Here is a 22,654-nt window from a genome sequence, read left to right on the forward strand (position 1 = left end):
TATTCTTAAGAAACAAAACCAAAGCCATTTATAGCAAACATACATATCTACCATAAAAACCATGTAAAAATTTTAATTAGAGATCAACAAACTATGGCAAATAGATTTTTCTTAAATGGCTCCATAAGCATGGCAGCACAGAGGTTTTCAGCAGATGTTTAAGGATTGAAACAGAAGGTGGCCGCTGAATCGCTATTGGCAGAGCATCCCATAGAAATGGGTTGATGACCCTAAGCGCTCTGTTTCTTGCTGCTGTCAGATGAGCCTTGCCAACTCGGAGGATGACTAACCATGCTCCTGCAAACGATCTCAGTGACTGAGCTGGAATACAAGTGTTTAGGCATTCTCTAAGATACCTAGGACCTACGTTTTTCAGGGCTCTGTAAATTCATACAATTATTTATGGACGTTGGAAACTATTGTCATCCTGGAAAGAGTTACCACTCTTAGAAGGAAAGCTTTAGCTCATAAACTGAAGTCACCAGATCTTCTTATTTTTATTTTAAAGACATGGGCTTGGATCCTACATAAATCAACAAAATTTACAGTAGGTAAGTTTTCCATCCAATCTGCCCCCCCTGCCCCACCTAAAAAAAACTCTCTGGGGGGTCAGGGGCCTTCCCTGACAGTGTGGGCTGGGGATAGCTGCTGCGTGGGGTAAGGAAGGGACAGGAAGCTTTCCTTCCATGAACTTCCTTTACTTAACTACCGTAATCTTCCTTGTATAGGGAAGCTTTTAATGTTTCATATTTTATTATGTTTTTATATCAGTTGGAAGTGGCCCAGAGTGGCTAGGGCAAGCCAGTCAGATGGGCAGGGTACAAAATAAAATAATCATAATAATCATAATAATAATAATATGGCTCCAAGACTGATTTTAATTATTCTCCCCTCCCCACAACTTCCCACCCCCATGCCCAACCCCACATTGCTCAGGAGGGTTCTACTGAACCTTCCTAGAGGGTTTTTCAGGACTTGTTGTGGCTGGGAGAGGAAGGGATAGATTACGTTCCTTAGAAATAATTGGAGAGGTCAAAGTCAAATTAATGTTAAGCGAATTCTTTTGTCATGTGCGCCTTCCTTCCCAGGTTCTTATACAGGGCTGGATTTGACAAAAGAGTTATGCTCGTGGGAGCTACTGCAACGAGTCTTGTAGCACCACAGGGCTTTCCCCTCTCTCCTCCGCCCACACCTCCAAATTGGCTCTGGGGGTCAGGAGAACCCCAGAACATCATGTGTGAGGAGGTCAACTGTTTTGTCTGGCAAGCGGAAACTCTTGCACTGATAGAATGAGTAGAGGACCTGATCTAGGCCCAATTGCTGCGCGACGCAGGGATCAGGCCTGATCTGCCCGACTCCCACCTTTCACCACCATGAGTTGCTAGACTTGCAGATACAATGGTATCTCTGTCACTCAGTAGGTTCGGATCACTCTGTAATATCAGACTAAGCCCATTTAAATTAGCCACTCAAATTCCCAAGAAAATTACTATCCAAAAGTAAACATAGCATTTTCATAAATCTAATTCAGCCAACAACCTTTAACAGCCGTATATTTTCATTCAACATGCAGAAAATCTACAGCTTCGTCTATCACCATAATTTAGAAGTGTTTAAATTATAAACCTTGCACAATCTTATAAGGGTCCCTGCTAAAATTTGAATAAAGATAAGGTAGTAAAAAATTAAATTACCATGTCATATTTATTCAAATTTGATGGGGACAGATAAAATTTTTCTAGGGGCTGGGTTGGGTCTTTGGCCCAGCAGATTATTATCTACAAACATCATGCCACACAAAAATATAAGCATTCCATTAGATAATCTGCACCTTTACTTAGCACTATCACACGGCTCCCCAAGAATACTCTTGGGATACAGAAGTGATGCTGTTTTGAACATTATTCTAGGGATTCAGGGAACCTTTGAAAGTCAGATGATGCTCAATTATGTCTACACTTAATTATCTACTGAGAGATAAGCAAGGCTTTTCCCACTACATAGAATCCCTTTGCACCTCCTTCTTGTGACGTGAGAGAACAAACCAGGAGGGCTTCGACAAACCGGAGCCTCCTGTTTTGTCTGAACCACCAAACTATTATTGCCAGTATCAGAACAATCCAGAATATTATTGAACTTGATTTAATACTCTGGCCTGTGTGAAGCTGGTAACTGTAGTTTCCCAATTCAGAAAAAAAAGGAAGCTATGGTCAATTAAGAAACTTCCTTGCTTAATCATGACTTGCATGAAGGGGTAATCAATGGGGTTTCGAGCATTGGGGTTGGGAGTGGGGGAAGGTTCACTCATATCTCAGCTTATTAAGCAGGGATGTGATCATCCAAACGCAGCTACTGTGGCTGACAATAGTGTGTGCTGGCAGAATTAAAGATAATCCCAAGTTAAACAAGCTAGCTGGCAATGTAATTTGACTCTGTTCTGAAAATTATATCTAACAATAAAGAGCACAAGCCAGTTTCTATGTGTAATCAGTTGGCCCTTTCAGCTGAGAAAACTGCCAAAAATGACACTAATTATCACCGAGCATGATGATATATTTGACTTTATTCACTAACAATACAGCTGAGATAGCAAACCATTGTCCGGTATGAAAGGAATTTGTTATCTCCCAGTGGCAATTTTACACCTGGGCTTCTCTCAGGCTTGCTCCTTCTCGTGCATGAATATTGCCATTTTGGCTGCATAAGAACTGGCACTTGCAGAACTGAGTTCACGGTTAGCAAATGATGCACTGCACCCTTCCAGTGCAATCTCTGTGTGTGACAAAGGGCAAAGCTAAATGCTTTCCCACGCTCCCCAGCACAGCGCTGCAATGCTCACAGGGATTATCCTGCGAAGGAGTAGCTAACTTTGCCCCCCAGGACATCCCCATGCTTGGTTCTGAGGAACTTGCTATATGGATTGCTCAGCCTTCATTGGTCCTCATAATCAGGGTGTGCCAGCACAGAGTGAAACACTCTGAGTATCTGCACAGGAGTGCCTGCTCCTAGGCAGTTTAAGCCCCCACAGAGTATTTTTTGAGGGAGCTGAGCCCCTTCAATATTCAGAGGGTGTTCAGTTCTGCCTCATGGCTCCTCATAGCATTGCACAATGTCAGGCTGTCACATAACTTATCCACATGATGTTGCAGAATCATGTACATGACATCATGCAGTGTCACGCATGAGCCCCCTCAATCCTCTTAAGATGGCGCCTGTGACCGCAGATGTCTGAAGCACTGACAAAGCACACCTGATCCCTTGAATTTGAACCACACAACACATTGCCCACAGACAGTGTGCGTTCATGTGTGGCCTATCAATGATTGCCCCTACCCCCTTTATGCCTGAATCCAAGACAATACAGTGGTCAAGGAAAGTAGCCACAGTGCTGAGTGAAGCCAAGGGCCAGGCCCATCAGTGATATTGCCTTCAGAGTGGTTAGAGTTGCACACTGATGCCTTATATCCACAAATCCTCTGTATACAGCTAAAAACTAGTGAGGTCTCGTGGTTAGAACGTTAGACTTCTACAATGGAGACTTGGTTTCCAATAGCCGCTCAGCCAGGAAGCTTGACTTCACTCAACTTCCGCATCCACTTTCTGTTTTTAGGATAAGACACAGCTAGACGAGTAACAAAAATGTGTGCACAGTTCTCCATTATGAATGAGCTGAAGGCTTAGCTCAGGAAGGCTGACAGTGTTTGCCAAATTGTAAAGGCTCAGAAAGAACGTTCTATACTTAGCATCTTTAGAGCTGGTTAAAAATAATACTAGAACTGAAAACATTGTTTCCTCAGGTGGATGTGGGTGCCTGCAGAATGCATGAGTGTAGCTCTCTTAATGGATTTTCCCACATTTTTTCCTTCACAAGGGCTGTGACCCTACAGCTGGGGAAGGCAGTCATTCCAACTGCAGCTTTGTGTCTATCCAAATAACTTAAGGGCAAATTTTCTTCAAGGGAATTTCAAAACATAAGAATATGCTTCAAATGAAGTTTAATGTCGGGCGCTAACAGTTTGTTATGTAGAACTATGTGTTAATTTCCCCACTGATTTCAATTGGATTACAGATTTGCCTCATCTTTTCTCCCAGAATGCCTTGCAGTGACCCATTTGTATCTTCCATCTTTGACTGGCCTTCAGTGCTAGGCCATTCAGCAACTTAATTGACTGCTGTTTTTCTGAGACATTCAAGGAGATGTGGAATATAACTGTTCCAAGCTTTCTAACCATCAGTGCTTGCTTGGCTTTATGCCCCAGACATAATAAATAGCAAATAGAGTTGTTAAGAGAGGCAGTAACCATTATGTGAAGAGATATTTTCCATCCTTACAGATATGCAGTGGAAGAGAGAACTATAAAATAACTGTGAGTCACTGCCTAACCGTATTTTTTATTTTTTGGGGTCTGTAACTGATTTCTGAGGCCACAACCAAACAGCAGCTTCCGCTGGGGACTGTACCACTAAGCAGGAAGTGGGGGGAAATGGTATCTTGAGGAAGAGGCACCAGGTAGCTAATACCACAGCTGACTTGCACTGTAACACCTGCATCTCATAATGTGGACTGCAGATATTAGGAATGTTTATCCAGTGTATTTGCACTTGCAACCATCTCCATCCTGAAGAACCCCATGTTACCAATATTCTAGCATTCTTTCCAATTCTGCATATCTGCCTTCTTATCTACACTGTAAGATAAGGCTTTTCTAGTCTTTGCTTTTATTTTTTTACTTTTCTGGTCTTTGCTTTTATCTTTTTCGTTCTCATTTTCAGTTGCCTTCACTCGTTCTCAGTTATGTCAACACTGACTGACTACGCTTGAAATTCTATGAACACTTACATGGGAACAAGCTCTACATCAAGACTTACTACATTGTGGCATCCCTTGATCTACAAGGTGATTGCTGATTGGCTACGATCATCAATCTGACTAATCTCAGAAGGAGAAAGAAGCAATTTCAGTTACACACACACAAAATAAAAGAACATGTTGCTGTCCTAGATTTTTTAAAACTCTAAAATTTGACACAGGGAGGCAGTAGAGCAAGGGGAGGAAGACTGAGGTGCAATGACTGAGCCCGTTGAGACCAAGTGCCTACGATGAAGAGAGATGTGAAACAAGCCATCAGGTCACAGTGCTTTCCTTAGCCACAACTCAAGTGTCAGACAAGCATACCAGCAAATCAAAGGTTGCTCAAGTTCATCCATCTTACCTCTCCCTGCCTGCTCACTCCTGCTGTTGTTTCTAGCTGGATAAGTTTAAAAAAGCACTCCAAAGTGGAGGGTCTGAAATGGAAGCATCACATTCTCCTCCGTATTTAGGAACCTGGGTGCAGGGCGCTTTGCTAACTTTTTCCAACAGGAAGAGGAGGCGGAGGAGACAACCGTAGGCAAGTGAAGGCATGAGCAGGCAGATGGGGCCAGGGCAGATGCCAACATTCAATCTGCCGGTATGCTCATTTGAGGGTTGAGGTTGCAGCACTATGAAGACACATTTTATCTTTAATCTGAAGTGTGTTTAAGACTGCGGTCCTAAACTACCAGTCCTGAAAGGGAGTGAGGAGGCAAGGGAGGTATTTCATTTCAAATTAGGCCAGACACAATGACGTCCATCTTAGGTCCAGCCGAGAAGAAATGGGGATGTACCCCATTCCATTATCCTCCCTTGTCTCCTGCCCCATTCTAAGCACTGCCACCACTGAGAAGAATTAATCAAGCTTCCTGAGAGAATCAGAAGTGTGCAATGTTTCTTAAGGCAATGTACTGTTGTTGTTGTTTAGTTGTTTAGTCATGTCCAACTCTTTGTGACCCCATGGACCAGAGCACACCAGGCCCTCCTGTCTTCCACTGCCTCCCGCAGTTTGGTCAGACTCATGTTGGTAGCTTCGAGAACACTGTCCAGCCATCTCGTCCTCTCTCGTCCCCTTCTCCTTGTGCCCTCCATCTTTCCCAACATCAGGGTCTTTTCCAGGGAATCTTCTCTTCTCATGTGGTGGCCAAAGTACTGGAGCCTCAGCTTCAGGATCTGTCCTTCCAGTGAGCACCCAGGGCTGATTTCCTTCAGAATGGATAGATTTGATCTTCTTGCAGTCGTGGGACTCTCAAGAGGCAATGACACTATGCTAACTACTGATTAGAAAGTGCCCCTGGGAGGGGAGTGCCTTGTAAATAAAAGGTTGTTGGCTCTGTTACAAAATTCCCCACATCACAAGACATTTTCTGCATTCCTTGCTGAAACCCCTTAAGCCTTAAATAATGCCTGTATTACACAAGGAGGTTGTAAACATGACAAGCTTTATTTTAATAAGTCAGCACACACACACACAAAAATTGGAAAAATGTTATCGGCTTTTTATCTGGCAGGGGATCATGTCTTATAGTCACATGGCAGCAGACAACACTGTGAGGCAAGTAACTAAACAACATGTATTTTGCCCTTGCATTTCGATAAGCCTGTTGAGAACTGTTCTTTTGTCAAAGTCTCTCTCCCACAGTTTCTGCTATGCAAGTGCGTTCAAGACTCTCAAATAATTCTGAGCAGAAGACAACAGAGGGCAGGAGGAAGTGTATTGAAAGACAGCAAAAAGAGAGACGGCATTTCAAAGTGCTGATGAATATTTATTAATAGCACAATGTATTTCAGCCAAGAGGTCTTATTCAGAGGCTGTCTCTAACAGACAGACAACAAACGTATGTGTAACACTAAGTCATGCATGGCATGGTAGAGCACTGCTACTCCCCTGACCTCTAGTGGGTCACAGGGAGGTTGGCAGGGCGCAAGCGCACCAGCAGGAGCACTGGACTGGCTGTGCTGGTGAGCTTTCAGTGTGTGAACCTCAGCACGGCTGCATGCTTCCCCCTCTACTGGCAATGCAATTAAATGGAGGTCAGGTGAGTAGCGCAGTGCCATCCCCTACAGAACAATGGTGTTGATATCAATATATATATTAATGTCCTTAAAAACACCACAAGGCTTGTAACTTTTCTATAAAATTAAGCATGCTGAAATCCAAGTTACACAAATGTGTATTTATAATGGTGCTATTTAATATCTACATGAAGCCATTAGGAGGGGTCATTAGGAGTTTCAGGGCGAGGTTGACCATCGGCATGCTGATAACACTCAACTCTGTTTCTCCATAACATCTGAATAGGGAGGGGCTGTGGAGTCCCTGGGCCATTGCTTGGGCGCAGCGGTGAAATGGATGGGAAAAATCAAGCTGTACGCTTTTCAGCGCCTGCTAAAAACATTCTTGTTTAGGCAAGCCTACCCAGATGCTTAGAAAGCTGAGGTAATTTTAAAGTATGGTTGTTGTTTTTTCCTTGATTCTCTTTTTCCTTGATATCTTCTTCAATAACTCGAGTGCAATGACATTGGTAATGATCCCCAGCTTTAAAAGACATTGGCAACAGCTCAATTCTCCATCAGAAATACAATTATGTGCTTTTTCTTGATACTCCCTGAGCGCGCCTGTTAAGCTGGGCGTTTTGTGATGATCCCTGGCTGTCAAAAATGTTTTTAACCAATATGTTCTTTACAAGAAGACCGCACATTTGCATTTTAGTGTGAGATATGCCTGCGCCACTGCATTTGAATGGTTTAAGAAGATGTTGTCCAGATACCTGTAAGGTATATTTGAGTAATATAGTTTCAAATAGCTGCAGATACACATGTACTGAAGTTTACAGTTAAGCGTTTTAAGAGTAAGCTTTTTTAATTGCACACATTTTTGTAACTTTATTTTGGCATGTTTATTGTTTTTAAAAAGCTCTTGGGGTTCTTTTCAGGCTACTGGTATATTTAACATTGACATTATGCTTTTAGGCCTTTATTACTATAACTGTTACTACTACTGCATAAGTACCGTACTCCTGTTTGTTGAAAGTGCTTGGATGAACCTTTTTGACTGAAATGCATTAGGCTGTAAGTAAGTTCTTTCAGCGTCTTAAAATGTGGCCTCTCCTTTTGTCAGTTTCTTTGATGGTTGCTTCCTGGTGTGTTTTAGAAAGATAGCTATCACATAGTTATGGGGGTTATAATAATGATGTAGGGCCTTCATCTGAAGTCAAAGATTTCCTTTCGACCCAGTGCTGTTGCGTTATGTGTGCAGAATCTGTGCATCCGTCTGGTAAATTTTAATTTGGCATGTGATGCAAGGCAATGGCTAGCTATGATCTTCTCTCATGGTCTGGCATCAAACAACTTCAGCACTTACATTTCCTTACAGCAGGACACTTTAAACAATGCCAAATATATAACAAGCCAGTTTCTAACGACTTGTTCACGAGGTATTAGCGCTTAAGATTTTAAGCCTGAGATCAATCCTAGCTGTAATTTTAGGAGGTTTCAAAAGCCCTGGACTACAGAGACATTTCCAAATCCATAGTTACTTGCCTTCTTCCTTTGGAAGTTCACATCGAGTTTCATTGAGGCGCACTTGTTCAGTGTGTTCAGACGTCTAGAAGCAAAGCAAAATCCAAAGATTAGCATCTCATGAATCAACTGGCCCTTTATGACCTTGCACATTTCTCTCATTCTCTCTCCTTATGGACAGAACTTCAAACTACTTCCTGTAAAGATAGACTGGTAGTGAAATATGCAGCGCTAATTTCTATCCACAAGACTGGGGTGCAGAAATATGTACATACAGTGGTACCTTAATTGTCGAATGGCTTGGCTCCCGAACAAATTGGCTCCCGGAAATAAGTGTTCTGGTTTGGGTCCCGGAAGTAAGCGTTCCGGTTTGCAAACGTTTTTTGGAAGCCGAACGTCCAACGCGGCTTCCGTAGCTTCCGACTGAGTGCAAGAAGCTCCTGCAGCCAATTGGAAGCCGCACCTTGGTTTTTGAATGGTTCCAGGAGTTGAACGGACTCCTGGAATGGATTAAATTCAACAACCAAAGTACCACTGCACCTGCAATTTAGATAATGTAGCAACTAGTTTGGTGACTTGAGGACAGGATACCTATCATCACAACCAGAAATGGAATTTTGAGGCAATTCCCATGTTCTTTGTCACTCTACCCAGCTCAGGACCACAATACCTCAAGGACTGCCTCTTCCCATATGAACCTACCCTGACCCTGAGATCATCTTCTGAGGCCCTTCTTTGTGGGCTTCCTCCTAGAGAAGTCAAGATGGTGACAACACAAGAATGGGACTTCTCTGCAGTGGCTCCCCATCTCTGGAATGCTCTGTCCAGGGAAGTTCTCCTGGGGGGGAGCGGCGTTATTGGGTTGATGTTTTATTTTCATTGTGTATTTTGTGGTTTTATATTTTGAATTTATTCTGTGAACCACCCTGAGACCTTCAGGTACAGGGTGGTATATAAATTCAATAAATAAAAATAATAAATACCCCTGCCCACCTGCCTGAAAATTATAGATTGTCATAATCTGAAGGGCGTTTACACAATCCCAGTATTAGAAAGAGAATGAAATAAACACTGGGCTTCAACAGGAAATCGAAATTAGCAGCAATGCTCTATCTATCTTAATAATGAAATAGTTGCACCTCTAATTTCTCACTACAATACAAAGCAATAAACATTATCAAAAGTGCACAGATTGCAGTTGGACTTATTTTTAAGTACAAGACTTTTTAAAACACCCATAATTTCTATAGAACCTCTTAAGCTAAACTCAGTATTGGAAACTGGCAATATTGGAGAAGAATGGAAAGTGGCATGTATACCCCATAGTTGTCTTTGGAGTATACATATTCTTGTTGTATTTCTAGTCAAAATATTTTGTAGATTTTATAAACACTACAAATCTTGGGGTTCGGGAAAATATTTGTTTATTAGAGGTTGATAATAGGATAAGCTGCACCCCACAGGCAATTAGGTCTCTCTCAAACCACTTTTAACATGCATACACAAAAGGCATTATCATTTAACTCTGACCTCAGCTCTACGTAGCTTCAGCAGAAGAGCTCCTTGCTCTTGCGAGAGTTCTATAGTGTAACCATGGTCTGCAGAGCTTTCAATCAAATAACCTGTTTTCTATAGACCCTATCAATGGTGTCACTATTATAAGTGAACTAATCTCATAAAGTTCTCATCTACTTGAAAACAGCAACAGTTTCCTGTCCACATTTTGCTCCAATATTTTCGTTAAAAGATAACTCCTTTCCTTAAGACTCAAGGTTACATTTTTTGTGAAGTCTGTGATCGATTTCCCGCTTACTAATTTAGCTATCCACATTTTAAAGCAGAAAGATGATGACATATCTTCTGGGGTCCTTCCAGCATTTGAAACAGATTGTTCCAATGAAATGAAAGGATTAATGGTTGTCTTTATGTCTCCAGAGTCTCCAATTAAATACAGCCTGCCTGGATTTCTCGCACCCTCTTGACGTGCCAATGGCAGAAGACACAATTCTCCATCTGTGTACATCTGTCATTGGAATAAGAGTCAAAACCTTGGCAAGAGTGATTCCAAGCCCAGAAACAATAGTTAATGATATTTTGATCAATGACGAAAGCTTGCTTTTGTGTGTTACGTTTTGGACTCTGTTGGAAGCTGTTTCCCACAAGTACAAAAATATGCATCAATAGCAACATTCATTATATGCATAAAATATATAATTGTGAAAAATGCAACACAAGAAGGGCCCCTGATTCATAGAATCATAGAACCATAGAGTTGGAAGGGAAGGATGTAGTCCTGCAATGCTGGAATCTCAGCTAAAGCATCCATGACAGATGGCCATCCAACCTTTGATTGAGATTGTTGCTTGCCTGCATTTTGCCAGTAGAAGCTACAGCCATGCCAGTGTGTACCCGTTCATAAATAATGCTCAAAGTGTTGTGGTTTTTAAAAAAGAAACTTGGGAGCATGTATTAGCCATAAGACCTAGAACATGTTCGATATGGAGTTCAATGATACTGCAGAAAAGCCTTGAGACTGAAGAGGAAAATGTCTAGACTCTTTTTCCACTCTCAAAAGCCACATGGCCCATAATAAATATAACAATGTTGTAGAGTAAAATCTCCCAAAACCGGGCTGCCTTCTGGGTGGCCTTTTGCCCTTCTTCCTTGTTATTTTCTGACACCTTAAAATTGATCGGAATCCTAACTCCCTATGACTCCAGTCTGCAGCTGTTACTGAGCAGCTGCAAAGGAATTTGGCCAAGGGCATGTCAGGGTCACAGGCAGTAAATGCAGCACTGTGCCCAGGGTACACTTGCAGCAATACAGGAGGTCTCCTGCATCAGGGCAACTCTGCAATGATTAAGTTTCCTTTACATCAAGACACAATGGCTTTGGGGAAATGAACTTGGCCACGTCAATGGTCATGGTTTACCTAATAGTATGAGTAGGAAGGGTATGATTCTCAGCAAAGAACCTCTAGTCAGGAGGGGTAATTAACTCTACTTCTGGCTACCCCTGGCTCCCACCCTGGCTGATTTCTCCCACAATGCAGCAAAGGTGGCCTGGCATCTTGGATGGAGGAAAAGTGGGGTGCTGAAAAAGTGGGTGGTGGTGGTAGAAGAATTAAGCACCCTACTCCTGCCCACCACTTCTTGACACCAAACCTCACCTCCTCCTTTGCAGGGGATCAGAGTACAGTCATACCTCGTGTTACGTTTGCTTCACGTTGCGGCTTTTCAGGTTACGAATGCGGCGAACCTGGAAGTATTTACTTCCCGGTTCGCTGCACACACACGCGCAGAAGCAATCTGTGCACTTCGCGCATGTGCAGAAGCACTCTTATCGTACTTTACGCACGCACAACAGAGGCACTCTACTTATGGACTTTTTGGGGTGTGAACAGCACCCCGAAACGGATCACGTCCATAAGTAGAGGTACCACTGTACTCTAGCACACAAACCAGGCTCTCTCCCAACCTGGCTTTAGCCTTATCATCTCCTCCACAGAGATGTTGTTGGGAGGGAGGAATAATACACGAAACAAGGTTGTCTGCATGCTTTGCAGCGCTATAAACATCATAATAAATTACAACAAGTATTAAAAATGCACTTTACCTACAAAGAGGTTCTACAAGATCCTTGTCAAGAAAATCATGGTCTTTCTTTACAGCAGCAATGTCAATAGGAAACTGGGAATCTACAAGAGAAGAAGCAGCTGTTACTGGAGTGGGAAACACATTTTCTTCCAAGAGGAGCTGAATATGATTCCAGACTAAATTGCAAACAGAAGGGGAAAACCAAAATGTCCTCCACATTTAATTTCTGATAATATCACTTCCTTTTCCAAGTTCAAATGGAGTCGTTGAAATGTGTCAACTAAGGTAACATCAGCATGTCATCATCCAACTACAGTAAGAAATCAGATGGTTTATATTTCAGTCTCCTAATAACAAAGCAATACTGATCAGTACTACAGTTGTTGTTGACCATTCCAGCCTTCCCCTACTTGGTGCACTCCATATATCGTTGGACTACAACTCCCATCAGCCCTGACCTTTAGCCATGCTGGCTGGGGATGATAGGAATTGTAGTCCAAAACCCACTCCATTAAGCGGCTAACAACACAAATAATATGAAAGCTGTTAACTTATTTTTATTTTTAAACAGAAATATAACAAGTGTTTCCCTTTTTCACAAACCACTTAGTAGCATTATGAGTGAAGAATTGCAGTTTGTGACTCAGGGCCAAACCTGATGAACTACATGAATGGCTTTTTAAAAAGTAAAAAAAAAAGTGAATAAGAGTGTGTGGCTATAGTGACCCTGGTGAGAGGCATTCATCTTTTCTCCTTAAATGCAACCACAATCCAAATCAACCCTTTCTTTTTGCATTGTAAGAAAAACTTGCAATTGGGCAACTGGGGGATTTCCTTCCAATACAGCTGTGGGTTCTCTGATTCAGGCAAAGTCTGCAGGGTGGAGGGTAAAGGGTTTTAAAGCCCTCCTAACAACCACACTCAGGTTCCAGTCCAGATTATGCCTCCCCAACTCCCTGCACCTTGTCTTACTTTTAAAAAACAAACAAAAAACATTTGTGCAATTTCAGATTGTGTGTTTGGCACATCATTTGTTTTAAGGTCCAGATGTAGCCCTTCATAGCCCAACACGGAAACGAACAAGACAAAAGGTGTGACATTGTTAACAACAAGTGTCACAACACTCCACCTCCACTCAGCTGTCTTTAATTTTAAAAGTGTAATGTTACATTTTTTGGAAAAGTCATTTGAAGAGAGCGCCCCCTGCTGCACCACACAGCTCTTAAAACTATAACCAACTATCAGCCGAGACGAATGCTCTCTTCCCACAGCAATGAAACACAGCATCATGAACTCCCAGCCTTACTGTACATTATAAAGTATATCCCACCTGCCAGTCCCTGATGGGATCCCTCAAGGTGGTTCACAAAAATTAATAATACACAGTCTGTGAAACAATACCAGAAACCAGGTATTGCAATGACAGAATGGGGTGGGTGGGTGACTAAAGCAAACCAACAAAGGTTTTGGGAAGCAGTCAATATGGTAATGGACAAGGGGCCAACCACCTTGGTGTCACAGCAGAAAACACCTGGTCCTGTATCCCAACCAAACAGACTTCGTATTTGCAATGGGATTCACAGAGGGCCTCCTGATGAATTACTGTATTTTTGCATCTATAAGACGCCCCCGTGTATAAGATGCCCCCTATTTTTGGGGACTCAAAATTGCCTCAGTTTACAAAGGGGGGGGAATTATTGGATGCTTTATTTTTCATCAGCTGAAATTTGCGAAGATTATTATTCAGTTCATCTCTATACCGCTATATATTTTTAAGGAAAAAAATCTCAAAGCGGTTACAAACATCAAATAAAAAACATTATTGAAGGAAGTCAAATATAAAGTATACATTCAAGGCAACACAATTAATGGGAAACTAAAATGTTACCTTAAAGATTTCAAAATATAACATGACAAAGGAGATCAACTACAGAATGCACATTTATCACAGCAAATTTATTTCAAAAGAAAACATTACTAAGGGAAGTCAAATATAAAATATGTATTTAAAACAGCATAATTAACAAGAGAATAACATACTGTAGGTTTTGTATCATTAAAAAAAACATACTTTTATTTTAAAGTTTATTATTGTTTATATTTTGAATTAGATCTATATGGGGCCACCAAAATCTTTTAAATGGTTATGGGCTGCCATGGTCTTAATCTGGTCCTGCGACTACCTGTTTCCCCAGAAGCAAAACAGGGTCCACAAGCATCCCAAACTGAGAACATGGTCTTTAAGGAAAGTACAAAATAGGATTATACCCTGAATTGCTTCTCCTATTGACTAAAACAGCAACTCTGTTTTGCCTGGATGAAGTCTAAAAAAGATTGTTCTATCTGCTTTGGAAGATGGTGAATGTTGTTGGTTCAGTGCTGAGGCAGACTATCCCTACAATTCAAGAAAAGTGGAGCAGTTGTTGCACTGCCCCCAAAACATACCTTCGTACAGTTGTGCATACTGTGGGAATCCAGCAGCTCGCAACCAGTCACAGGCCTCCTTCGCCTCAATTTCTGGGTAAGAAAAAAATGGAAAGTTTTAATACTGAGTTTGATGCCTTTGGTATTTTTAGGCCACAATTAACAGAAATACAGCTCACAACGTAAGCAGCGTGCATTGAAAAATAAGGTTCTGTCACAAATGTGACAGGACAAAGCATTTTGATTTTGTATCAAAGTGAATTTTATCGGTATCCTTTCATACTAAATTCAGTTCTGTTTTTAAAAAGTCAGAGCCACTAATTTTGGATTTAAAAAAATAATAATAATTGGCTTTTCATGCCAATAATGTCATAATTTCAGCAACCTGGGGAGAAAACACATTTTGCTCGATAAAACCATGCAATTTCCGTATGATAGACATATAAGACCAGGGCTTTCATGGATTCTTTATTAGGTCACATAATTAAGATTTATTTATCAAACCTAATTTTTTTTAAAAGAATATTTATTAAAGTTTTCAATAATAATACAATAAAAATCAAAAATCAAAAATCAAAAATAACAAAAATACAAAAATAAAAATAGTTAAAAAACACATAAAATATCATTACTTATTTTTCGTTAACTTATTTCCCAGACCTCCTCATACCTCCCTTTTTTGTATTCCCATTCAAATTGTTAATTCAGCAAATCCTTATCAATAAATTTAAACCTATTTCTAAACCTTTTTTTCCATATTCTCTTAATGCATTACAGCTGGAAACCACTTAATTTCTATCCGACATCATTCTAACATTCATTAATTTTGCAATATTTCTGTAAATAGTCTTTAAATTTCTTCCAATCTTCTTCCGCCGACCCTTCTCCCTGGTCTCGGATTCTGCCAGTCATTTGTGCCAATCCCATATAGTCCATCACCTTCATCTGCCATTCTTCCAGAGTGGGTAGATCTTGTGTCTTCCAATACTTTGCAATGAGTATTCTTGCTGCTGTTGTAGCGTACATAAAAAAAGTTCTGTCCTTCTTTGGCACCAATTGGCCGACAATGCCCAGAAGAAAGGCCTCTGGTTTCTTCAGGAAGGTATATTTAAATACCTTTTTCATTTCGTTATAAATCATTTCCCAGAAAGCCTTAATCCTTGGGCACGTCCACCAAAGGTGAAAGAATGTACCTTCATTTTCTTTACATTTCCAGCATTTATTATTGGGCAAATGATAAATTTTTGCAAGCTTGACTGGGGTCATGTACCACCTGTAAATCATTTTCATAATATTCTCTCTTAAGGCATTACATGCCGTAAACTTAATACCTGTGGTCCATAACTGTTCCCAGTCAGCAAACATAATGTCATGTCCAACGTCTTGTGCCCATTTAATCATAGCAGATTTCACCGTTTCATCCTGAGTGTTCCATTTCAACAGCAAGTTATACATCTTTGACAAAATCTTAGTTTTAGGTTCTAACAGCTCTGTTTCTAATTTTGATTTTTCCACCTGGAAGACAATTTTTTTGTCCAAGTTATATGCCTCCATTATCTGATAATAGTGAAGCCAATCTCACACTTTGTTTTTTAGTTTCTCAAAACTCTGCAATTTCAGTCTATCTCCTTCTTGTTCCAAAATTTCCCAATATTTCGGCCATTTGGCCTCCATATTGAGCTTTTTCTGAGCTTTTGCTTCCATTGGTGACAACCACCTTGGGGTTTTATTTTCCAATAAATCCTTATATCTTATCCAAACATTAAACAATGCTTTCCTGACAATATGATTTTTAAATGCTTTATGTGCTTTAACCTTGTCGTACCACAAATATGCATGCCATCCAAAAACATTGTTAAAACCTTCTAAATCCAATATGTCTGTGTTCTCAAGTAGCAGCCAATCTTTCAACCAGCAGAATGCTGCTGATTCATAGTAAAGTTTAAAGTCTGGCAGGGCAAATCCACCCCTTTCCTTTACATCAGTTAGTATTTTAAATTTTATTCTGGGCTTCTTGCCCTGCCAGACAAATCTAGAAATATCTTTCTGCCACTTCTTGAAACAATCCATCTTGTTCACAATTTGTAACGTTTGAAACAAAAACAACATTCTAGGCAATACATTCATTTTTATAGCTGCAATTCGGCCCAACAAGGAAAGCTTTAAATTTGACCAGATTTCTAAATCTTTTTTCACTTCCATCCAGCATTTTTCATAGTTATCTTTAAATAAATTCCCATTTTTAGCTGTCATATTTATCCCCAGGTATTTCACTTTCTTAACCACGGTCAATCCCGTCTCATTCTGAAACCTCTCTTTTTCAATTGATGTTAAGTTTTTCTCTAAAACCTTAGTTTTTAACTTGTTCACAAACCTTTTCTTTTTTTTAAAAGTAACTTCCATCAGTCTCCTGTTAGTACATTGAGTTCTCATTTTGACATCATGATAAATCATCAGACCACACTTGGACATCATTAAAAATAATAATTCATTGTGATGGGAATGAACTGCAGCAAGCCCTGGGCTCAGGTGCTCTCTTTCCCCTCTTCCAGCTCAGTCAAGAGGAGGGATTCACAAACATTAATTTCATTTTTTAAAACTGCAATGTAATGTTATGTCTGAACCCTAAACCGTGGTTAATCTGAACTACGGTTGGTTGAAACAAACCAACAGCATAATCAATAGTTTGAAGTTGGCTTTTTCAAACAAACCATAGTTACAATTAAACAAGTTTGTCAGGCAAAACAATAAACTGTGAGAGCTGAGGAAGGAGCTTATGAGTGGCTTGTTCTCCGATTATAGCACCTGAGAGCAGTCTACATGACACTCTTAACTACAATATAGCTCTTAACTGCAACACACCTGAGCACTGAAAGGGTGATAGTTCCACCATGATCCAATATTGTTCATTACATATTTGGCAAAAAAATAAAATGTGCTACATCATCATCATCATGATTATTGCATTTATATTCCACCTTTTAAAATCCAGGCTTACGGAACAAATAAACTGTACAATTCCCAACAACTGTATCCATAGTGGGTTATATTTTAGGTTCCAATTTTTGTCACGTCTGCAAAACACTCTTGTGTTTAACATTTAACTTTTGTGTGGCTTGCAAGTAGACTTGGGTATACATGAGCAATATTTGGGTAGTAAGATTTATTAGACTGTAAGCATATGGGTAACGTCATGTCTCTTTTAACTTTTGTGCAGCAATTGAGGTATAAGGAATAAATAACGATGAAGAGTTGCTGGGAGAGGTAAAAACTCTTGTAAAACTTTATCAACACTTTTTCTTTTTTAACCAAAATATTGTTATGTCTCCTTTCAACCAGTGCAACTAAGTGACTATGCTAGCAGAATGTGTCTGTGCGTGAGAGAAAGAGAGTGCATGGGGCTATTTTAATGCACACAGCTAGGAATCAGTGAATCAATAAAATGTGTGAAAGAGTTTCATCCCTGAACTGATGAAGGATCCACACTGAGTAAAAGATCCTTGAGTGCTGTCACTTGACTGCACAAATAGTTCTATCAGCATGCCATGCACCACATCTTAAGGAGTGTGGAGTCAACCCTGTCTCCTTTGAACTAGTGCAATATTGCTCCTGCAAAAGGAGGTAGGAAAGGCTTTTAACAAGGATATGTGATTGAGCCTACTGGCTACTTTTCTACATAGGGTTTTGTTATTGCTGTCAAAAATGAAAATGAAAATCAATGCTTGCTTGTTCCAAAGCAGATACAGTGGGGGATACTGTAAGTAGGCGATGAGATTCCATGTCATTGGAACATTTCCATAAATGTCCCAGAAATGATGCATAGGCATCTCTGAGCAACCACATGATAACTTGTAGTGCTGGTTTTTTAAAAATAAATAAAAAAAATCACATATAAACACCTCAAAAGTTAAATTGAAATGAGTGCATGTATGTTGTATCATGCACGCTCAATTGAATCCTGGTAATGAGATTTTCAAATACAGAAAGCATTAAAATGATTTCACACCCTGCGATGCAATTAGTAAAACAATGATTCGAAGAAATATGACTTCCAAAGCGGTATTTCTGTTTGTTCTTGCACCCTTTGAAGAATGTAACAGCACCAGTAGGACTCCAATAAATGCAGCAATTTGGTTTTTCTTAAACCCTCTTTCACTGTGACTCAAGGGCATCCAGGCCTCCATTGTAGCTGTCACTGGGCAACCATGTACCTTTATATAAAGGAGTTTAGAGGATATTCACACAGTCTTTTGCCTCTTTAAAGGTGATTTGTGAATGGAAAAATAACTGTGTGTGCGCACGCAGAGGAGAAGTGTTACAGCTGTATAGTTTTCACTCAGGTCCACGTCAGTTATTTTAGGCGGGAAACCCTGGGTTGTTGTTGCTACAATGTTGATAGCTATAAAAGCAGGCCGGCTGAGCTGCTTGCAGTTCAGTTTTCTGTTCCAGCATACAAAATAAAGAGCTGCTTTGGAGAAATCGCTGTGTCGTCTGCCATGTCTACCCACTATTCAACACTGGCGACGAAGGTGGGATCAGTGGACATCAGAGCACAGCCAGATGCGGCCATCCTCTGAACTGAGCTGAATCACAGAGCGAAATCACTGAGCGAAATCACTGGACAGAACCAATTCAGAGCTGACCGTTCTGGCGAGAGCACTGTGTTCCATCCATCGCCCTTCTCTCCGGCATCGGAATCATGGCTTCACTTGTGCCTCTACCGCCGTTTGCGCCAGCCTCTGGATCATGGGACTCCTACCTCGCTCGGTTCGACTGCTACCTCCAAGCCAACGAGCTGACAGCAGTATCAAAGGATCGGAAGCGGGGCCTATTACTCAGCCTCTGTGGGCCTGAGGTGTTTGAGACGGCCCGAGCATTGGTTGCGCCTGAAGCAGTCGAGGCAACACCATGGGACACGATCCAAGAGAAGCTCCGCAACCACTACGCACCAAAGCCGTCCAAGATTGCTGCCTGCCATGCGTTTTACCACCGGAACCAGGCAGAGGGGGAGTCAATCAGCAACTACACCACTGCCCTCAGACAGGCTGCCATGCACTGTGAGTTCCGAGACTTAGATGATGCCCTGATGGATCGAATCGTCTGCGGGGTCCGGGACATCCATCTGCAACGGCGTCTCCTCGCCAAGCCAGACCTCATGCTACAGAAAGCCATTGAGGAGGCTGTGGCCTCAGAAGCTGCTGAACGCTCCGCCCAGGAGATCCGCAAGTCCAGCAGCCCGTGTCTTGCTAGGAAGCCAGTTCCAGTGCATCATGAAGAGGCCAGCAGTGATGAGGCATCCTCCAGTGAAGACGATGACGTGCACCAGACAAAGCGGGAGCGCAGGAAGTTCCAACAGAAGTCCAAGGGCCAACCGGAATGTGCCGGCTGCGGAGGCAACCATTCCCGTGCCAAGTGTCGATTCAGAGACGCCATCTGTAGGAAGTGTTCCAGAAGGGGCCACATCGCTAAGGTCTGCCAATCGGCTCCGTCTGACACACCCCCTTCACCGACTCGCAAGTCCAAGTCTTCACTCCAGTCTGCCAAGGAAAGCTGTTTTACTCAGTTCCTTAGAAGAAGAGAATGAAGAGTACATGTCTGGCAGAGATAGACACGGTATACCTGCCCTCACCAACTTGGTGTCCTCTACAATTTGCTGCACTACAACGCCCATCATCCCTGACCACCGACACTTCTGGCTGCGGATGATGGGAGCTGAGATCCAAGCATCTGGATGGCACCAGACTGGTGAAGCCTGCAGAATACAACCCATTAGCTCCCCTCCTACCCTCAGTAGCCTTTCAAGCATATCCTTCTATGTTAACCCAGTATCTGAACAAACACCAGCCTGATAATGCATAAATGGTTAACACAGTAATAAAGACAAAAATCTGAATGGGCCTGAGAACTCAAGCACTTCAAGGGATGGTAAATCAAATGAAGGCTTCCCAACTGAGAAGAGCTACCATTCTAATCAACACTACAATCATTTCTCTTAAAAGCATCCTTAAGCTTAAATTGGTTCCCTTGGATACATCCTGATTATGCAGATTTCCCAGCTAAGACTACAGTATTGAGACTGCACATTTATGAGCCACAACATAAAAAGCAAATGTGCATATTCCTGTCTTGGGAACAGTAATGGCCCCCCCCCCGGAAAAAATATGATGCAATAAAACATTTGCAAAAGCAGCAGGATAGCATAAGGAGTCTCTTTTTCCTACATTTGTTTTATGTAGACTTTAGTTACAGCATCTGCTCCAGAAAATCCCAGTTCCAGGAAGCTTCAGATGATAAGCCTATGGCAATGGGGCCTGGTGTCCAATGGAACCAATAGGAAGACAGGGAGATCAACAGGAGGCGGAGACAAAGCAAATGACAGGCAGGGACACCCCAATTGTTGGGCAATAGGATGTTAGGCCTATTGGGACGCGGGTGGCGCTGTGGGTTAAACCACAGAGCCTAGGACTTGCCAATCAGAAGGTTGGCGGTTCAAATCCCCATGACGGAGTGAGCTCCCGTTGTTTGGTCCCTGCTCCTGCCAACCTAGCAGTTTGAAAGCACGTCAAAGTGCAAGTAGATAAATAGGTACTGCTCTGGCAGGAAGGTAAACGGCGTTTCTGTGCGCTGCTCTGGTTCGCCAGAAGTGGCTTAGTCATACTGGCCACATGACCTGGAAGCTGTACACCGGCTCCCTCGGCCAATAAAGCAAGATGAGTGCAGCAATCCCAGAGTCGGCCATGAGTGGACCTAATGGTCAGGGGTCCCTTTACCTTTACCTAGGATGTTAGGCAGTTGGGGACTGGCAAAGGGCAGACTGAAGTTGGTGGGGCACTGCCCCTTTTGTCCTACTGGACCAGCTTCCTTTGGCCTTGGGACGGCTGTGTATTATTTTAAAGGTTTGTACAGCACCAAGCAATTTTCGGCACTTTATGTTATTTTTTTTTTGTAAGATCCAAAACAGGATAGGCAACATATTGCATTGATTTAGGTATGGGTCGCAAAAATGTCTGCAAGCTACCAAGTTCCAAATAGCTACTACACAGATAAAATAAATGTACTTAGTGATGTTGTTGTTGTTGTTGTTGTTGTTTAGTCGTTTAGTCGTGTCTGACTCTTCGTGACCCCATGGACCAGAGCACGCCAGGCACTTCTGTCCTCCACTGCCTCCCGCAGTTTGATCAAACTCATGCTGGTAGCTTCAAGAACACCATCCAACCATCTCATCCTCTGTCGTCCCCTTCTCCTTGTGCCCTCCATCTTCCCCAACATCAGGGTCTTTTCCAGGGAGTCTTCTCTTCTCATGAGGTGGCCAAAGTATTGGAGCCTCAGCTTCACGATCTGTTCTTCCAGTGAGCACTCAGGGCTGATTTCCTTAAGAATGGATACGTTTGATCTTCTTGCAGTCCATGGGACTCTCAAGAGTCTCCTCTAGCACCATAATTCAAAAGCATCAATTCTTCGGCGATCAGCCTTCTTTATGGTCCAGCTCTCACTTCCATACATCACTACTGGGAAAACCATAGCTTTAACTATACGGACCTTTGTTGGCAAGGTGATGTCTCTACTTTTTAAGATGCTGTCTAGGTTGGTCATTGCTTTTCTCCCAAGAAGCAGGCGTCTTTTAATTTCGTGACTGCTGTCACCATCTGCAGTGATCATGGAGCCCAAGAAAGTAAAATCTCTTACTGCCTCCATTTCTTCCCCTTCTATTTGCCAGGAGGTGATGGGACCAGTGGCCATGATCTTCGTTTTTTTGATGTTGAGCTTCAGACCATATTTTGCGCTCTCCTCTTTCACCCTCAATAAAAGGTTCTTTAATTCCTCCTCACTTTCTGCCACCAAGGTTGTGTCATCTGCATATCTGAGGTTGTTGATATTTCTTCCGGCAATCTTAATTCCGGCTTTGGATTCATCCAGCCCAGCCTTTCGCATGATGAATTCTGCATATAAGTTAAATAAGCAGGGAGACATTATACAGCCTTGTCGTACTCCTTTCCCAGTTTTGAACCAATCAGTTGTTCCATATCCAGTTCTAACTGTAGCTTCTTGTCCCACATAGAGATTTCTCAGGAGACAGATGAGGTGATCAGGCACTCCCATTTCTTTAAGAACTTGCCATAGTTTGCTGTGGTCGACACAGTCAAGGCTTTTGCATAGTCAATGAAGCAGAAGTAGATGTCTTTCTGGAACTCTCTAGCTTTCTCCATAATCCAGCGCATGTTTGCAATTTGGTCTCTGGTTCCTCTGCCTCTTCTAAATC

The 22,654-nt window shown here is 41.8% G+C and overlaps 1 protein-coding gene across 4 annotated transcripts in view; it reads right to left on the reverse strand.

Moving 5' to 3' along the window:
- Window positions 1-22,654, reverse strand: part of STARD13 (StAR related lipid transfer domain containing 13) — a 194,737-nt gene that overhangs the window by 27,279 nt on the left and 144,804 nt on the right. For 3 of the 4 annotated variants that reach the window (XM_053386034.1, XM_053386031.1, XM_053386030.1), the window contains 3 exons: window positions 14,416-14,487; window positions 11,990-12,071; window positions 8,396-8,459 (listed from right to left, as the gene is read on the reverse strand). In XM_053386034.1, coding sequence (XP_053242009.1) covers window positions 8,396-8,459; window positions 11,990-12,071; window positions 14,416-14,487 — 218 coding nt within the window. Of the gene's footprint in view, window positions 1-8,395; window positions 8,460-11,989; window positions 12,072-14,415; window positions 14,488-22,654 lie in introns of those variants that run through there. The other variant, XM_053386033.1, reaches the window with a different exon arrangement.

Source organism: Podarcis raffonei, chromosome 4 (assembly GCF_027172205.1).
Source record: "Podarcis raffonei isolate rPodRaf1 chromosome 4, rPodRaf1.pri, whole genome shotgun sequence".
NCBI classification, from domain to species: domain Eukaryota; kingdom Metazoa; phylum Chordata; class Lepidosauria; order Squamata; family Lacertidae; genus Podarcis; species Podarcis raffonei.